Source organism: Lepisosteus platostomus, chromosome 2 (genome assembly GCF_059453375.1).
Source record: "Lepisosteus platostomus isolate fLepPlt1 chromosome 2, fLepPlt1.hap1, whole genome shotgun sequence".
In the NCBI taxonomy this organism is placed as follows: Eukaryota; Metazoa; Chordata; class Actinopteri; order Semionotiformes; family Lepisosteidae; genus Lepisosteus; species Lepisosteus platostomus.
In genome coordinates this window covers 10159461-10176110 of record NC_142612.1, presented here as the reverse complement: position 1 = coordinate 10176110, position 16650 = coordinate 10159461, and the positions used below count along the sequence as shown (strand labels likewise).

Sequence of the window (16650 nt, the reverse complement as noted above, 5' to 3'; positions counted from 1 at the left end):
TCTGCAATTACGCAATTATCACCTCATAGTCCTCTCTGCTGAAGAATAAAAAGGTTTAGTTCCTTTAGACTTTCTGTGTAGAGTATTTCTTTAAATTATGGAATGGAATAGTTTACTCTTCTAAGAACCGACTCCAGAGCAGAAAAATCTGTTTTGCAACACGGAGACCAAAACTGAGAATATGCTCAAGCTCACTTGAGTCTAAACTCATGGTACAACACAAAAGTTCAGCATGGTTAAATATGTCAGAAAGGGACAGTCTGGAAAGAAAAAAAAGATAAATTAAAAAGAGAAAGAAAGTGAACACAATCAAAGTCTGTAGTTTGCAGTGCTCTATGCAGGAGTTGTACTGTAGATCTTGTCAGTGCGTTGCTACTATAGCACATTACACCCAAGTAGGATCTTATCTAAACTGCTATCACCTTTCATCAACCACAGCAAAGCTGTCTAAAGTACTACTTAACGTGTTTTTCTTACCAGACCTTGCATCCTATCACAACAAGCGCAGTACCACATGCATTAGTAAGAACACAAGGTCTCATCACAGACACCTAAACATTGTTGAGTCTTTGTAGTGTATCTCCACAGCCAAAGTTAGTGCATAGTACTTAGCAGTCCTATAAAAGCAAGTACGTACGGTCACTCTGACGAATGCATAAGAATAGAGAGGATTTACAGACAATCCTGTAAAGAGACCTTACTTGATAATTTTATTTTACTTTCTGAAATTGTTCTGATTAAGAATAACATGTTATAAAAGTTTTTTCTACTTAATTGAAAAGTCAACAATAAGTTGAGTACGATACACAATACATTCACATAACAAGATTTCCTGATAGTCTTTAGAAGCGGGACGTTTAACTGCCTAAACGTGGGCTACATTTTAACTTAATTGAAGGTTTATTTAACGAAGAAGGATGAGACCAAAGTTTATCTCTGTCCACTTAGGAAATATTCATTTGAAACACATTTTCCTCTTAGCTGTTTCTATCAACAGCGGCGTACATGAGTGTTTGCACACAATCTTACAGTTTTCTGCAGGCGAGGCATCTCATTACTTACAGGCAACATAGGCGATCAAAGCGAGGGCAAACATCAGCTTCATCATTCTTCTGTTTATTCCATTTATCAGCCAAATAACCCGCTTCTTCATCATCCCCCCGCCAAAAGAAGTAAACCCAGAAGCATGCGAGCTTCTTTAAAGCATTTTATTTATAGGACTAAATATTCTTCTCCTGCAATAAACTTTACATTTTTCATTGCGCCAAAATATGCATGTACTTTTATTAATATCAGTGCGAAAAACGAACTCTACCTCAGCAAGAAGATAACGTGCTTTGGCAAAACACTGTTTTGCAAATATATAACGCCTTAACCACAAAAATGGTTAGGCTAGCTGGGCGACCAGCTACACATCCCATGCGATATAGTATTGAACCGTTTTCAGTTTCTTTTTTCTTAGTTACTATTTCAAGATTCCACGGGGAACTATGAGAGTTATCTTAACAAGCGCTCAAAACGGTAATGTCCCGTCGTTTTTACTTATTATTACTTATTTATTTTTCCCTTTAATGCGTACCTGTTTTGGTTTATTTATCTGAGCAAATGCCTTATTTTTTATTTACCAAACATAAAACGGACTATGCGATATAATAAATTCCATCTTTAGCCAGATTTCCTTCAAGGCCCCTGAGCTTCAGAGCGAGTACATCTGTAATCTACTAAGCGTCCTGCCGCGATTGCAGCCGTTCGCTATACAAAATGATAAATATAAAAAGTCCTTAATCTTATACAGTAGCTAAGAAATAAATATTTTATTTTAACGTTGTTTACAACAATTAAAAAATTAACTAATAATATACCAATAATTTAATTTTAACATGTAGATGAACTATAACCTCTGCCTTGTTCAGTCTACTTTAATCAATGACCGATGTGCAAGCTTGTGATACAAGTGGCTTACTTCGACATTAATGTTGACACATTTAGACAGATAAGTACGCATACAGATGTAAAAAAGTATCGTGAGAAGTATGCCTTTACCATATTTTTTAATATGCTAGTGACAATTTGCGTTTTCCGAAAACTGTCAAGAAATAAAATATCTTGTTTTTAACATTAGGTCAATTAAAGCAATGATTATTAACCCTACACTAAAATAACGTGATCCCAGACCATCGTTGTTAAATTTTGAGCGATTCGCCATCTAAGGCACAAAATGGTGCTTTTAAATCAAATTTTATTTAAAATTGGCTTGATAACAGTATCAGAATGGAGTTTCACGGTAGTATAGCGGTTAGCGTTGCTGCCTTGCAACTGCAGGAGTGAGTTCCCGCCTGAGACACATTCTGTTTGGAGTTTTCCTGTTCTCCTACTAGGTCCTAGTGGACGCCTGGCTTTTCACCGGATGCCCGCAGTCTCCCACGCTGTGGAGGTTACTTGTCTTTTTTAAATGGTGCCTATATAAATGTGTGTGTGCCTTTTGACGGACACACAGTCAGGTTCTATTCTGACTTGCACACGTTATCTCTCGTGATAGTCTTTGGTTCGCTACAGCCCTGTATTGGACTAAGCATTAACTGAAAATCGGTTATAATTTATCTAGACGACAAAACAAAGATTCTAATAGACCTTAAATTAGACCCTTCCTTCACATTCAGCATAGACAAGTAAATTATTGCTGTCATGCTTTAGTTATTTCTAGTGAATTCAGCGACACCAGTGTCGGAGGTTCATTGTAACATGAATTAAGATGGTTATTTGCAATGTGTACTACTCAGCACATCCATGTAAACAGTTATGCTGTACATGTATGGAGGTGTCAGTCAGACATGTTAGCTCAATCATTTCAGTCTTATTGGATTTTTCTTTCTAAAGAAATTATGTTTCTTTGCTTTGAAATTTACCAGCTCTGTTGCTCTCTAATTATTGCTATTCTTGTCTTAGCAACTATGGATATACTGTATGTCCGCCTCTCACTATCTGATAGGTCATCCAAGCTACTGTACATATTTTTTAGAGGTCTGTGGTAAAAAGGTATAAGAACCAACAGAATGAATGCAATACACTAAATTGTAAAAAACAAATGTGAGGCTTGTTTGAAAAAAAAAACATCTGTACTTTGCCTGACATGTCAACAGTATTTGATCATATTGAATATTCTACCTACTTTAAGTCTTAAGACTTAGGGATTCAGCCTTTCTGTTTAATTAGATTACAACACCATGGAATGGTACAAACGTAGCATTTGAGATAAACGTACAAAAGATGGTACAAAGAACACCATGGAATACAGGTGCATATGAAAACCATATTCTAATCGCATAATGCCAGTAAAAAATTCCACCTTATATTGCAATTAAAAAATTGTTTACTCTGAACCTTATTATACTGTTTACAAAGTCATGGATGTATAAAGTGAATACAAATTATCAAAATGTAAATATTATATTAATAAATTCCATGTTATTCACAGCATAAGCCTTTTCTTTTTCCAAAAGTAAATGCTTATATAACAAGTTTAGTACAGTAAATCAGGACATTGTCCTTTTCATAGCAACTTTAGTTTTGAAAATAGAAAATAGTAACATAAATTCTAGCCCGGTCCTTTAAATTGTAGTAAATGCAGTATTAGATGTTTTAAATGTTTAAACATTTTAACTTTGTTATAATAAGCATTTTTTCAGTAGCTGCACATACATTTTAAAGTCTTCTTACAAAAAGCAGTGCTGTATATAGTAAAATAATGATAGGAGTGCTGGAAAGGTGATTAGTTAATTTGTGTCTTTTTGGTTTTTTGTTTGGGTTTGTAATGGGAAGGTATAAAATGAACTACAAAAATTACAGGGAGGAACTAGTTTCAAAGCTGCTTCAGGAAGATTACCACATAAAATGTTTGCATTGTGGTAGGCTTGTTGGTGTGCATTGCTGCCTTGTAGGCTTGGAGCTCTGGGTTCAATTCCTGGGGTGCTATCTCCTTATAGTCTGTATGCTCTCCCCATGTTTGCATGGGTTTCCTTCTGGAATAATTGCCCTGGACGTGAGTGTGTGTTTGTGCCGATGGACTAGTATCTCATCCAGTGTGTATTTTGCCTTGCGCCTGTTGCTTGCTGGGATAGGCTCCCTGTACTGGGTAAAGGAGTTAGAAAATGGATGTATGTTTGTATTCTTTAAGAGAAGGATAAAATTCTGGGAAGAACCAAATTACCTTCTGTTTGTAACTTTTCTTATGTTCATTAGAAATTTGAACATTACAAATGTGTGAGTTAAAAAAGTGCCACTTAACCTTAATTTAACATCCCAGAAATGTCAATGCAATATTGTTTTACTCCGTAATCTCATAATATGAAAACTATATTTAAATAATTGAAGAGTTTAATCAGAATCAAGTTTTCAGTCTAAGTGTAGTCTGATCTTCTGATATTACTGTGTAGCTACATAGTAACCCATTTGGTCATTTAGTTGACTCCTTTATTTGACATGATCAGATAAATGTGTTGTGTATCGTGTAGATGTGTCTGTGAGTTCTTCTGGAGTAAATGCACAGATGTCTCTTTCAGACTGCCACCAGTCAGTCGAAATTTAGGAGATTTACATTTGTGTAGATGTGGGTGGTAATATTTTATGGGCATTCATTTTAAACTTTATTATTACTGTACTTCAGTTTTTTCTAGAAACAACAAAATACAATGTGATTATAGCATATCTAAAAATACTAATCCTCTAGTTAAGTTTCTGAAAATTGGCACACAGTTTTCTCTGTCCTGAATATTTCCACTTATGCTCATTTGGCAGTCTGGATTGACATCAGTGGGTTTTATGGCTAGGTGTCAGGGGATTGAAGCTCTGTTTATCCTCTTTCAAGAAAGTCCTGTGTCTTAGTACCCAATACCACTGTATAACGTTTAGGCTCACACTGCTTCTATTCATGCATTTTTTAAAGGGACTTTTATTAGTTTGCTACGTAAGGGAATTCTACCCATTTCGTGAGCTTTTGCACTTGAAGCTAGTGTTCCCATTAAAGAGTGGATGTGAATTTGTGAGTGACAAACATAATATGCAGGACATGCAAAAAAAATAAAGCCCTAATACACTGGGGTGTCAAAAGACCTGCACTACGATTTGTTGGGTACGTTATCACATTAACCTTTTGGAAAAAAGCAAGTATAATGCAATGTTTACTCTTCTGTTATTTCCAGAGAAAATCTATCCAATGATATATAATAACAATAATATGAAGAATAAAGCTTAAAAAGCTCAAGGTGTTGTACAATGTGATGCACATAACAAAAAAAGGGTGCACTTATTTGACCCAGTAAAATCATAAATATGTGTTAAAAGCCATATAGAGAACAGAAATCTATAGGCACGTTTTAGACACTTTTGACAGTATCAAATTCTCTGATGGATTGAGGTAATGGGTTCAACAGACATGGTGCCTGGTCTTTGTTGGAATAAGATTTAGTGTTATTTATGCAATAAGCTCTATTAGTTTGAAGGATGACTGTTGCCATAAATATTAGCATGAGAACCTATAATAGTTAACAGGCAAACTGTAGAATTCTGGACATACTGTAATAAAGCCTATTTAGTCCCCAGTGGGTAAGGCAGTATTGTTAGCAATATTTCAGCATCAGATAGACCATGCCTCTTAACCAAACAGTGTTACACAGATTGATGAAAGATGCCTTTGGGGCATGCCTAACATGCTTCAAATGACAACGCAGGGTGAAAACTAACATGAGGATTTCAAACTTTAATTTTAACTTAATCAACAATGAAGTCGCTAACCATGTCAAGCTCATGTTGGGCACTTATGAGCATTATCTGATTCTTGTCACAGTATTCAGAAAAGTCAGGGCTTAAAAAAAGTTCTGTTGCATACATACCTTAATTTCAAACAAACACCTTTAAAGAGCAGACATTACAGCTGCAGTATTTCATTTGACAGCTTGATCCAGTTTCAGCCCTTTCTTTATTCTTCAGCCCTTAATGCTAAGTTGGTTATTCCTATGTTATAAAGCTTGCTTTGATTGTTTTGCATCAGAATATTAAACATCTACTAAATGGTTTTAAATATCATCATGTCATGTCATTCGCCAAACCACTTTATATCATACGGTGTCGCGAGAAGCCGGAGCCTACCCAGCAAGCAACGAGCGCAAGGCAGGGTACACCCTGGATTGGGCCCCAGTCCATCGCGGGGCAAGTGCAAGCCAGTCATACATGGGGACAATTTGGAGGCAATGGTAAGGCTGAGTGGGGAACTTTGGCCCGGACACTGGGATAACTCCCTACTCTTATGGAGAAACGTCCGGGGGTCTTTAATGACCACTTAGAGTCAGGACCTCAGTTTAACGTATCATCCAAAGACGGCACCCACTATCGTATAGTGTCCCTGCCACTATGCTGGGGCATTAGGACCCACACAGACCGCAGGGTGGGCACCCCCCGCTGGTCCCACTAACACCACTTCCAGCAGGAACCATAACTTCCTATCCACGTCCTCACCAGGCTCAACCCTCCTTAGCTTCAGGGGGAAGCCAGGTGAGAGCTGCAGGGGGATATGGCTGCTGGCTTTTAAATTTTGTTATCATAAAAAAAAATGTCTTATGTTTTCCTAAGACATGTGTTTTCAGTAATTTGTTTCCATGGAAAATTGGCAGTTTTGTGAGTGTGTTATTGCTTGTGTCTGTGTGTGTCTGTGCCCTGGGATTGGCTGGTATCCCGTCCAGGGTGTAAACTGCTTTGCTCCCATCGCTTGTCGGGATAACCCTGAATTGGATAAAGCAGTTAGAAAATTTAGAAAATGGATGGATGGATAGTGGTACTTTGCATTCTCACAACTGCCTGTTCTTAGGTAATATATATTGTCTGTCTGACAGAAAGAGGTTAGAAAATGGATGGATGGATGTCTCCATGGAAACATATCTGTCGTATTTATTTAATCCAAATAATACAGCAGGCAAGTGAGGGGTCTTTGTGTGATTTTTTTTTTACCAAGAGGCATCTACTATTTGCTTCATATTTAATTGTATATATAATTAGTCTTGCATAATTGTGCCCTTCTAAAAAGATTGTAACTCTCCTCACTGTGGTGAAGTTAAAGGACATGTAGCAATTGAGATAAACCAGTTTTTGCATTTCAGTCTTTATAGTGCCTGAGGTGAATGAACATGGCTAATATTTAAAATTAAGTTCATAAGGGAAAGAGAAGCGAAAAATGTGGATAAAAGCATCTGAATTAAATTTTGTGTCAGCTCAGTTATTATTTTTTATTCTCAAACATGCCTAAATAAAAAATAATTAGGCTCTGACAATTGTTTTATGCTAATGGTACCCTTAGGTGGAATTATTTCCAATCGGACTTCCTTGGTTTAGGAAGGTTTCAGATAGCCTCCTTTCAAAACAGACATGGGGCTCAGTTTGTAAGGTTTCAAAATCGTGTGTCTTGTTTGTCATGGTATATGTCAGATTCAGCTTTTGACGCTTCTCCTTATGTGATTATCCTGCTGCCGAAGGGTTCAAGGTCTGTGTATACTTCCATCCTACCGAGTGCATGTAGTGTGACTATACAAATAGTCATGTTAGTGATATATGATAAGACATACGAATCCACGGGTCAGTACAGCACAACACCTCAATATCACAGTGGATGTGTTAACAGGGTGTCAGGCACAAGCAAAGCAGGGAATATGTCAGAAAAACTGACAATTTTGCAGTTAATTAATATATGAATATACAGTATGTGTCGGAAATTGTATTCCTGCCAGTAACAGACGTTATATTTCAACAGTGTCTGAGGTCCAAGGTAGTACTTCAGGTTCAAAATAATCTATCACCATTTTGATTTATTGGGTTCCCCTAATTTAAGTACTGTACTTTATTGAATCAAAAAATCACACCAAAGAAATCTGCTAGAGCCTGACAGTCAAAACAGTTCTTCAAAATGACACCTTTAAAGAGCTACCCTGCCGTGTTGCTAACAAGGATTCTACTTTGGTGCTATTTTCCCTTTGGTTAACTGAACCAAATTAATGAGGTAGTAAGAACACATTTATCCACCCATTCATTTTCTATTTTCTAACCACTTCATCCAGTTCAGAGTCACGGGGGGGGGGGGTGCGGAGCCTATCCCAGCAAGCAGCGGGCACAAGGCAGGATCCACCCTGGACAGGTTGCCAGTCCATCGCAGGGCACACGTAGACATGCACACACTCACACCAGGGCCAGTTTTCCCACAAGCCAATTCACTTACCCTAACATATGTATGTCTTAGGACTATGGGAGGAAAATAAGGCACCCGGAGGAAACTATGCAAACATGGGGTGAACATAAAAACTCTATGCAGATAGCACCCAACGTCCAGAATTGAACCCAGAGCCCTAATGCTGTGAGGCAGCAATGCTAGCCACTGTGTCACTGTGCCACCCCCCGAACACATTTATATAAAACTTATTTTCTTTTCATTTAATTCTGCGCAGCCATTGCTTATTTACATCACAATGTTTGTAAACCAAAATATCAAAAACATATTCTGCAAGGAATTTTTTTGACATGTTTACTGTGATTTCAGCTTTTGTTGTCAGTTTTAATGGATATTATAGAATAGATTAGTATAGAATAGAAGTGAAGTCCTCTGTTGCGAGTTGTGTCATGAAAATAACCCGCTTCAAATATTTCTGGAGCTCTTTGAGTGTAACACTGATGTTGACTTGTGTTAGTCAACAAAGCATACCTGAGGGGGATACATGTAAGATTAGCACTCACTGAAATGCTGGCTCATCCCGATGAGTGCTCCCAGATTTTTAGAAAGTAGGTGTATAAAGAGATCGTATTCTTGATTAAGAAGAGTCTTGATTAAGAATTAAATACACCAATCCAGTTAGAAACGTGAACTGGAAATAATAATAAAATAGCAGGGAGGTATTCCTGGGTGTGGTTTTCCTAATGTAGAAGTTAAAAAACACCTGGGCAGCACAATGGGGATGGCATGCTGGCGCAGTGATCAGTATTGCTGCCTGCCTCACAGAGCTGGGATCCTGGGTTCAATTCCAGACCTGGGGTGCTGTCTGTGTGGAGTTTGTATGTTTTGCCCACGTTCTTATGGGTTTCATCCAGGTGCTCCGTTTCGTTCCACACTCCAAAGGCATACTGGTAGGTTAATTTGCTTCTGGGAAAAGTGGCCCTGCTGCCTGTGTCTGCGCTGTGATGGACTGGCGTCCTGTCCAGAGTGAATCCTGCTTTGCGCCTGTTGCTTGCTGGAATAGGCTCCAGTTTCCCCATGACCCTGTACGAAATAAAGCAGATAACATGCCCCTGTTGTCAGGAATAAAAATTGACCAAGCTGATCGTATAGATTCTTTGTTTCCCAGCACAGTGAGAGAGCAGAGCAATGAGGAAATACAAACATCCCCTCAGAGGCAAATTGCAAAGGAGAAAAAGCTGAATTCATATATACATGATTTCATACAGTATGTTTCTTGGATAATATTACATGTCACACCTTTCCTAGACATAACACACCTGAGCCCTTTTGCCCAGGGCAGACAGATGAAGAATATGGTGATAAAGTAAAGCCAGCTACTTTCCTTCAGTAAAACAAATAAACAAATGCACCTTGGGAATAATAAAGTCCCTCTCTACCCTCTGTGAAAGTTTAAAAGCTGTCTGAACAAATTCAAAGAAATGTACTGTTTACAGTGTTTATTGAAACTTTGGATCTAGAGATCTTATTGCCTTAACTGGAAAACTTAAACAGTTTGTCTGGAATAATTGCTTGGTCAAAGACACTGAAAGTTAATAATCCACTTTGCTCCATTATCCCTGATCTATTTTGTTGTTAGAAGACCTTAATTCCTCTCGTATGCAAGTGTTATACCTTGATTCAAGTGAAGAAAGAACAAGAAAGCTGACTTAAAGAATTAAAAAAATGTACACAGCATTATCCCTTACCAAAGCTGACTTATGAAACATATGTTCATGTTTCATAATACCCTTTTATGTGTTCTAAAACTATAGATGGCACTGGCGCAGTATCTGAGGTTAATGAGGTGAGAACATTTCAATAATAATTTAAACCTAAAATGTCTGGCAAGATTATACCAGAGGTAGAACTGTATCTTTTCCTTGCGTGAGCATCTTCAACCTTCCCTATATCAACTATATCTTGGTCATCAGGATTCTGCAAATTCTAGTACACATTTTGTACTATTTAAACTGTTCTAGATCATATAGTTCTGCATGGGCCTTGTTCTTGTCTAAGCCAATATTGCTCTTTTATGGTAACAGATTATGAATAGTAATAACAGTAATAATGATGTCCATCTTATAGAAGAGATGTGTATTTTTTAAAGTAATTACATTACGCTTTTAACAGCACAGTGCAATCTGAATTGTACCATCTAATATTACTTATGAAAGTACTATTGTAAGTGGTATGTATTTTCTTCTTGGTGAAAATGTATTTTATATGTGAAAGGATGACCTTTTTCTCCTTTAATAGCTGAGTGAAAGTAATATATAATACCCTTGCTGTGAACATAATTACTGCTATGAATACTGATCTGACAGTGAAGAATAGGCATCACTGAACACTGTGAAAAACCAACATGTGTCAGAAACACTGGTCTAACTGTGAATAATCATAATTTCATAAATTACATAGGTATTTACATTTCTCTTTAAATGAAAAATGTTTTGATTTCTATTATATAAAGCCCCGGCACTGAAGGAACAAACAGATTTTGATTTCCAAAATTTAGTTCAAGGCTTTGTAATCTTATTTAAAATGATTTTTTACAAATATAGATGTCTGTTGATGTTCATAGAGAATTAATCAATATGTACAAGACATTTGAGAAATAAGAATACAGAAAACTCAGTTATGTAAAACACTATAATAGTAGTTTTTCTCTTAACGCATTGTATGACTGACTATTTTTATGTCATGGTTTTGCTAAATTAACAAAAAGATATTTATAGTACCATAAAGAAAGCACATGTAAAAAGTAAAAAATTATAGAAGAAAAGTTTTGTTTTCTTATATTTCAGGTAGCAATACCTAATGTACCACAAACACTCTCCAAATTCTAAAACAGAAGGCTTCACAATAGACACACATAAATATAGGACATTAGTTGTAACCTGTATGGCAATTATATATATAATATATATATTTTTAGCATTATACCATAATGCATAGGTTTTCAGCGCAGCATACAGTACTGATTTCTGTGTTAACTTTGAGTATCATGTCCCAAACATCTCAATATACATGCAAGATCTTTATGCATTACGCGCTCTAAATTCTAAATCATTATTTGATTGAAGCAGGTTATAAGATGTGTTTATGATTCATTTACATTTCTGTTATTATTTGTTCATTCAAATTTGTTTTATTTAGTTATTCAAATCTTGTTCAAACTTGGGTTTCTAGATGCTGCTGTTTCAGTTAGTGCAGCCAAGCTGATACATGTAGTGTGTTAGCCGGAGTGCATCCTGATGCTGCTGTAGGCAATAGTCGCCCTCATAGATGTGCACAGGCACTCTGCTGTGCTTCTGAACACTGCAAGCAATATTGTATCCACTTCACCAAAAGGTCTGAGCCTTCTGGTAAAGCATTGGCTCCTACATGCCTTAGGCTTAAAGTGCTGTGCCATGCGATACATACCAAAGGTGAAACCAAATTACATAGCGAAATCAATCAATCAATCAATCACAGAGCAACATCTAAAATACTTGTCCCTTTTGACATATACAGTGTCAAAAGGGACCTGTTATTCTTGCTATGTGTCTGGCTCAATGCTCATCGCCATTTTTATCTTGTCACATAATCTTGGTTTTGCACTGGCCCATCTATTTATTCTTCTTTGTAGATTTTTTTATGTGGGCACTCCGGGACACTGTTTCATTATGAGACTCTCTATTCTTATTATCCCTTGTTGATCTTGTTATTACAAGCATACAGTAGATTGCGCTTCTTTGGATTGCCTGTAGTTTTCATCTAATTTATGGTTCTGTGGCATTGGTTCATGTATTAGTACAGTAAGTACGCAAGAGTCAGATAGCTTCCTTTTAAGCCATAAAGGAAATGTCTACCAGTTCATGCACCAATTGTCAGACCTCTGCTTATTCTTTGCAGGGGACTCAGAAATCCTTAGCTGAACCCAGATATAAACCCAGAAAAGGCCAAATAACAGCTTCCATAGGATACATTACCAGTCCATTGCAGGTCACAGACACACTGACAGGGAAAATGTAGAGATACAGTGCCAGATAACCTGCCACCATGTTTTTGGATGGAACTAAGAAGGAACTGAATATCCCAGCACAAATATGCAAAAAGAGGTAAAGTGTAGTTAAAATAGTTCCTTCTTGAAGTGGGACATGTAAATATTTCACGTATCCAGCAGTGCAATATGACTACTTAACCACATTGTGGAGGGTATTGCTGGGATCTGTTAACTAAGCCTTCAGCAAAAGCTAATCTACTGTAAGATAAAATAAAGCTGACTTGCTTTAGCAGCTCCATCAACTTACGCTACAGAACAACAGACAGGATCAACACCCATAAACATACCATAAACAGGATATTGAAGGACAGGACTTAGAACAGAACAAAGCAAATCAACTTATGCCACATATCAAAGGATAGGACAAATACTGTATCCATAACAAACCATCAAACTGTGCAACAAAACTTTCTGAGCCCATACTGTATATAAAGGTTGGAAACCCCTTTCAAGGTGTCTGTTCTGAAAGGGCTATTACCATATCTCGAGAACTCAGTCAAGTGCATCCTGTTTCCCACCTCACTGTTTATCATATGTTCGCTGTTAGTTACCTTTTCTCATTATTGTTAGTGTGCTAAGCTTCAGTGAGCTCAAGGTCAGGTGTTTGGTCTCCACAGCCTGATCCTTTCAGTCCCTCCTGTTAACCATCTGGTGATAGCTCAGACAGGTTACCTACAATTCTCCACTTACATATTAGGAGAGCCCATTGACTCCTCTGATCTGACGTTTTGGGTAATTTGCACTCCTCCTACAGCCTTAGCTGTTCCCTATTGGAAGGGCTTGAGCCTGGGAGTTTGTTTATATCCAATTAGTGGTCTGTATGGGCATGAAATTGAAGCCCGAAACCGTGAACTTGAGACCTGACCCGACCGCCCTGAATGGTACTGCCAAATTTGAAACCCGAACCAGAAATCGGTCACTCTCTTTTCCTCTCAGAGCGAGTAGACACACATGCACACACGGAGATGAATTCTCGCAGATGTGGTTTTACAATGCTTTGCTGGCTGCTTATGCGCTTGAGTTGATAGAAAATGTCATGCACTGAGAAAACCTGATACTTAGGTCATAATGTTTCCATAATGAAGCCATCTCCGACTCATTTGGCATTTTGAGAAGTTCTACCTTTGTGAGTTTTTATTGTTTTATTTCATCCATTGTGAACAGTTCGCTAGGTAGGCTCCATTACACACATACGAGAGAGAGAATGAGCTAGCGAGCACACAAAATAAGTTATGAATTTCTTCTAATAAAAATAAACATTTAAAACATAAAATAATAAAAATGCATGTTCACTTATTAGAAAACAAACCTGAACCTGGCCCGAGCCCGAAGTTGTACATGAAAAACTGACCCAAACCCGGCCCGAAACTCAATACTTTGTCGGGCCCCTTCAGGCTTGGGTCGGGTAGCAGACCTCTAGATCCAATACTATTTCCTGAACCCCATTCTAGCACTGGTGGTGTAGGTGAGGGGCTGCTGATAAAATCCTAGTTCCTTTTTCCTAACTACAATTACCAAATGCTTAAATTATAATAAAATAAAATGACCACACTTTTGTAAAGCTAATAACAGAAACTAGCACAGAGTCTCCTGCTGTCTTAATGTCTCACTTACTGTACCAAGAGCACTAAACATTAGAGTCCGCCAACTTCACCTGTGTTCCTTGAAAGTAAAAGTGGCCTTTACTTTCCTCTTCTTGAATGACAGTCTGGCATAATTGCTGGCATCTGCAGGTCAAGCCACTTCTGGCTTTCTGGTTCTCCATCTTCAGTCAGGTCCGCACTCTTCCAGGGCTGAAGTGAAAATATCCCCCTACCGTAAAGGAGCCTGGCACTCATGAGTAGAACATGGATTCTAGTGGCACCAGATAATGCAATCCTCATGCATTTACAATCTTGTCTGTGAAAACACTACTGGGTTGGCGACAACCATATGTGAGCACTCTCTTGACTTGTGTTGATAATCCTTCGCTCCTGCTCCTGCCTTATTAACTGCCAGTTTTCCTTTCTCCCTCACACCTGAAGAAGGCTCCACAGCGGAAACGTTGTGTATCTTTTCTTTTCAGCATGAAATAAACATTTACCTATTCCTATGCAGCTTACGCATGCTGACGCAGCTCCCTACTTGAACTATATTAATGTTGTGTTTATCTAATGATGCATTAAGATAGGTTGAAATTTACTTTTCAATAAATATAGTATAATAAAGCAATTTTCTGTGTTTGGCTGCATTCTTATTTCCTGGATGGTTTCTGTGTGGGCTGATCCTAGGCTAATTGATTTGCTTGAAAAAGAGCACACCCAAGAGTGTCTATCTGAAAGCTGAATGTTCTCACTAACAAAGTTTGTTTTCAGGTATGCAATTATACTCTTCTATTTATGTAAACCTCTTTATGTGAATGTCAAGACATCTTAATGTTTACATTAATTATCAATGAGTGGAGCCACACTGGGTTTTCTGAGCACCCCCAAGGGAGTTCTGCCTTTGATTTGAAAAAAGTACAAAATTACAAAAGTAATGTTTGCTTTAAACAAAATCTTCCTGCTGGTTTGAGAATACTTTGGCTGCTGCTTTACTGCCATGATGCTAGCAGGAGGCTTTGATAATAATTTGGATGATATGCGCAACAATGCAAAAATGCTAGACTTTAGACATTATTCTTTCCTTCTAACATGATGTATGACCCTATTGAATAATGAATGAAATTGTTGCATGTACTGTTTCATTGCATTGGCGTTGTGAAGATAGAAATCATTTTCATTGTATTTTAAAGACCTTGTTCATAGCCTCCAGGAGTTACAATGTAAGTATATTTAATACCCATTTTTTGAGTTCTTCCATTATTTATTTTGCTAGGAGGTCATAGCACATGGTTTTAGCACAACTAATATCATAAAGGTTGATTGGATATATTTAAGTATATGTAATTTTGTAGGGAGGACACCATTTATTTACCTGCTTTAGCTAATTGTTCCATGTATTTCATCCAGTTGTCTCTTGAAAAAAGCAGGGAAATAATTATGGCATATTTCACTTCACTTCACTTCCACTTGATTAGCCATATACTGTATAATTTCGTCCATGAGGAATTTGTCTTTTCGCATACCCCAGCTTGCTCTCCTATTCATTGAAGGGATCAATCTGGAATAAATTCTTTAGTAATTATGTTGAGTTCTTTCCTTAAGTATTAAAATGCATTAATTAATTAATTAATCTTTCTTTTTCAGTGCCACACACATTCCCTATGTGAAATGGTGTTTTTTCCACTGAGCTGTAGAACTCTCCTTAACCAGTTTCCTCCTTCCAGGGTGTTTAGTTTTGAGGGGCAGTTTGTTGTTTGCAATGTCTGGGTGTCTTCCACTTCCTAATGATCAACTTTGTCACACTTAAAGAGATATTAAGGCTCTGTGACATGGTGGAAATTCACTACCTGATAGAAGGACCTCCCTGAGATAGGTGTATTTATTCTGTATTTATGTGTTAAAGCAAATAAGACACAGGATTTCTAAAGAAATATATTTTTATATGAAGCATACAGATGAATAACTGATGAAGAAAGCAAACTAATAAAAAATATATAAGGGGAAATCAGAGAGCTCCAAGGGCAATCAAAACAGAATAATGCCTCATATTTTAATTCAAGGAAATTATAAAGGAGGATGGTTTAGACAAACGTTGATAGCCACTGAAGGCCAAGGGAAGTGCTTATACAGCAGAAAAATATAACATTGAATAATGAATGGTGAATAAATAGACAGTGATGGATCACAGAGCACCGCTTCCCTGGGATTCTGTAGGACAACACATGTGATGTAACTCCCTTGTCTGTTTCATAATGTGCCCCATATCCATTTCCTCATTTAGCTTCTACACACATAGAAATACAACCATACTGTATGTATTGTCAATACAAGATGTCCTGCAATTTTCTGTAGTATTCAGTAAATATGAACCTGTGATGTTTTTTTAAATATATCATAAAAATGAAAAGCTATAAATACTTTATATGAAACTAGTTATACACTTTTAAAACTAAAAAATGGCATTTACGAAATCCTTGTATTTCTTAATTGAAATAGTGCTGAGGGTAAGAGGTTGAGTTATTTTACATTTAAATCAATTTCTGCAGAAACACAACCCTACAATTATTAAAATGAATACAGTCCTTGTAATATTATTTTTGTGTCAGACACTAAATACAGAAATAGCAGCAAAAAAAGAGGTTTATCTCAAATGCCTTACAGAAACATTCCTGACATTTATTAAGAACCTCTTACACATGTTCGTATAGCTAAATCATTAATATCTAATGGAGAATATGACATTTCAGATGTATTTTGTGCCAGGTTTATATCTT

At 37.1% G+C, this 16650-nt stretch overlaps 1 protein-coding gene across 2 annotated transcripts in view; it reads right to left on the bottom strand.

Annotated features, from left to right (window-relative positions):
- uxs1 (UDP-glucuronate decarboxylase 1) overlaps positions 1-1725 on the bottom strand; it is a 45474-nt gene extending 43749 nt beyond the window's left edge. Inside the window, exon 1 of one of the 2 annotated variants that reach the window (XR_015924972.1) lies at positions 1063-1725. Coding sequence is in view for 1 of the 2 variants with exons in the window: in XM_088597400.1 (XP_088453526.1) it covers positions 1063-1156 (94 nt within the window). In the remaining variant the exon portion in view is untranslated. The remainder of the gene's footprint in view (positions 1-1062) is intronic. The other variant, XM_088597400.1, reaches the window with a different exon arrangement.
- Positions 1726-16650: the final 14925 nt, after the last annotated feature.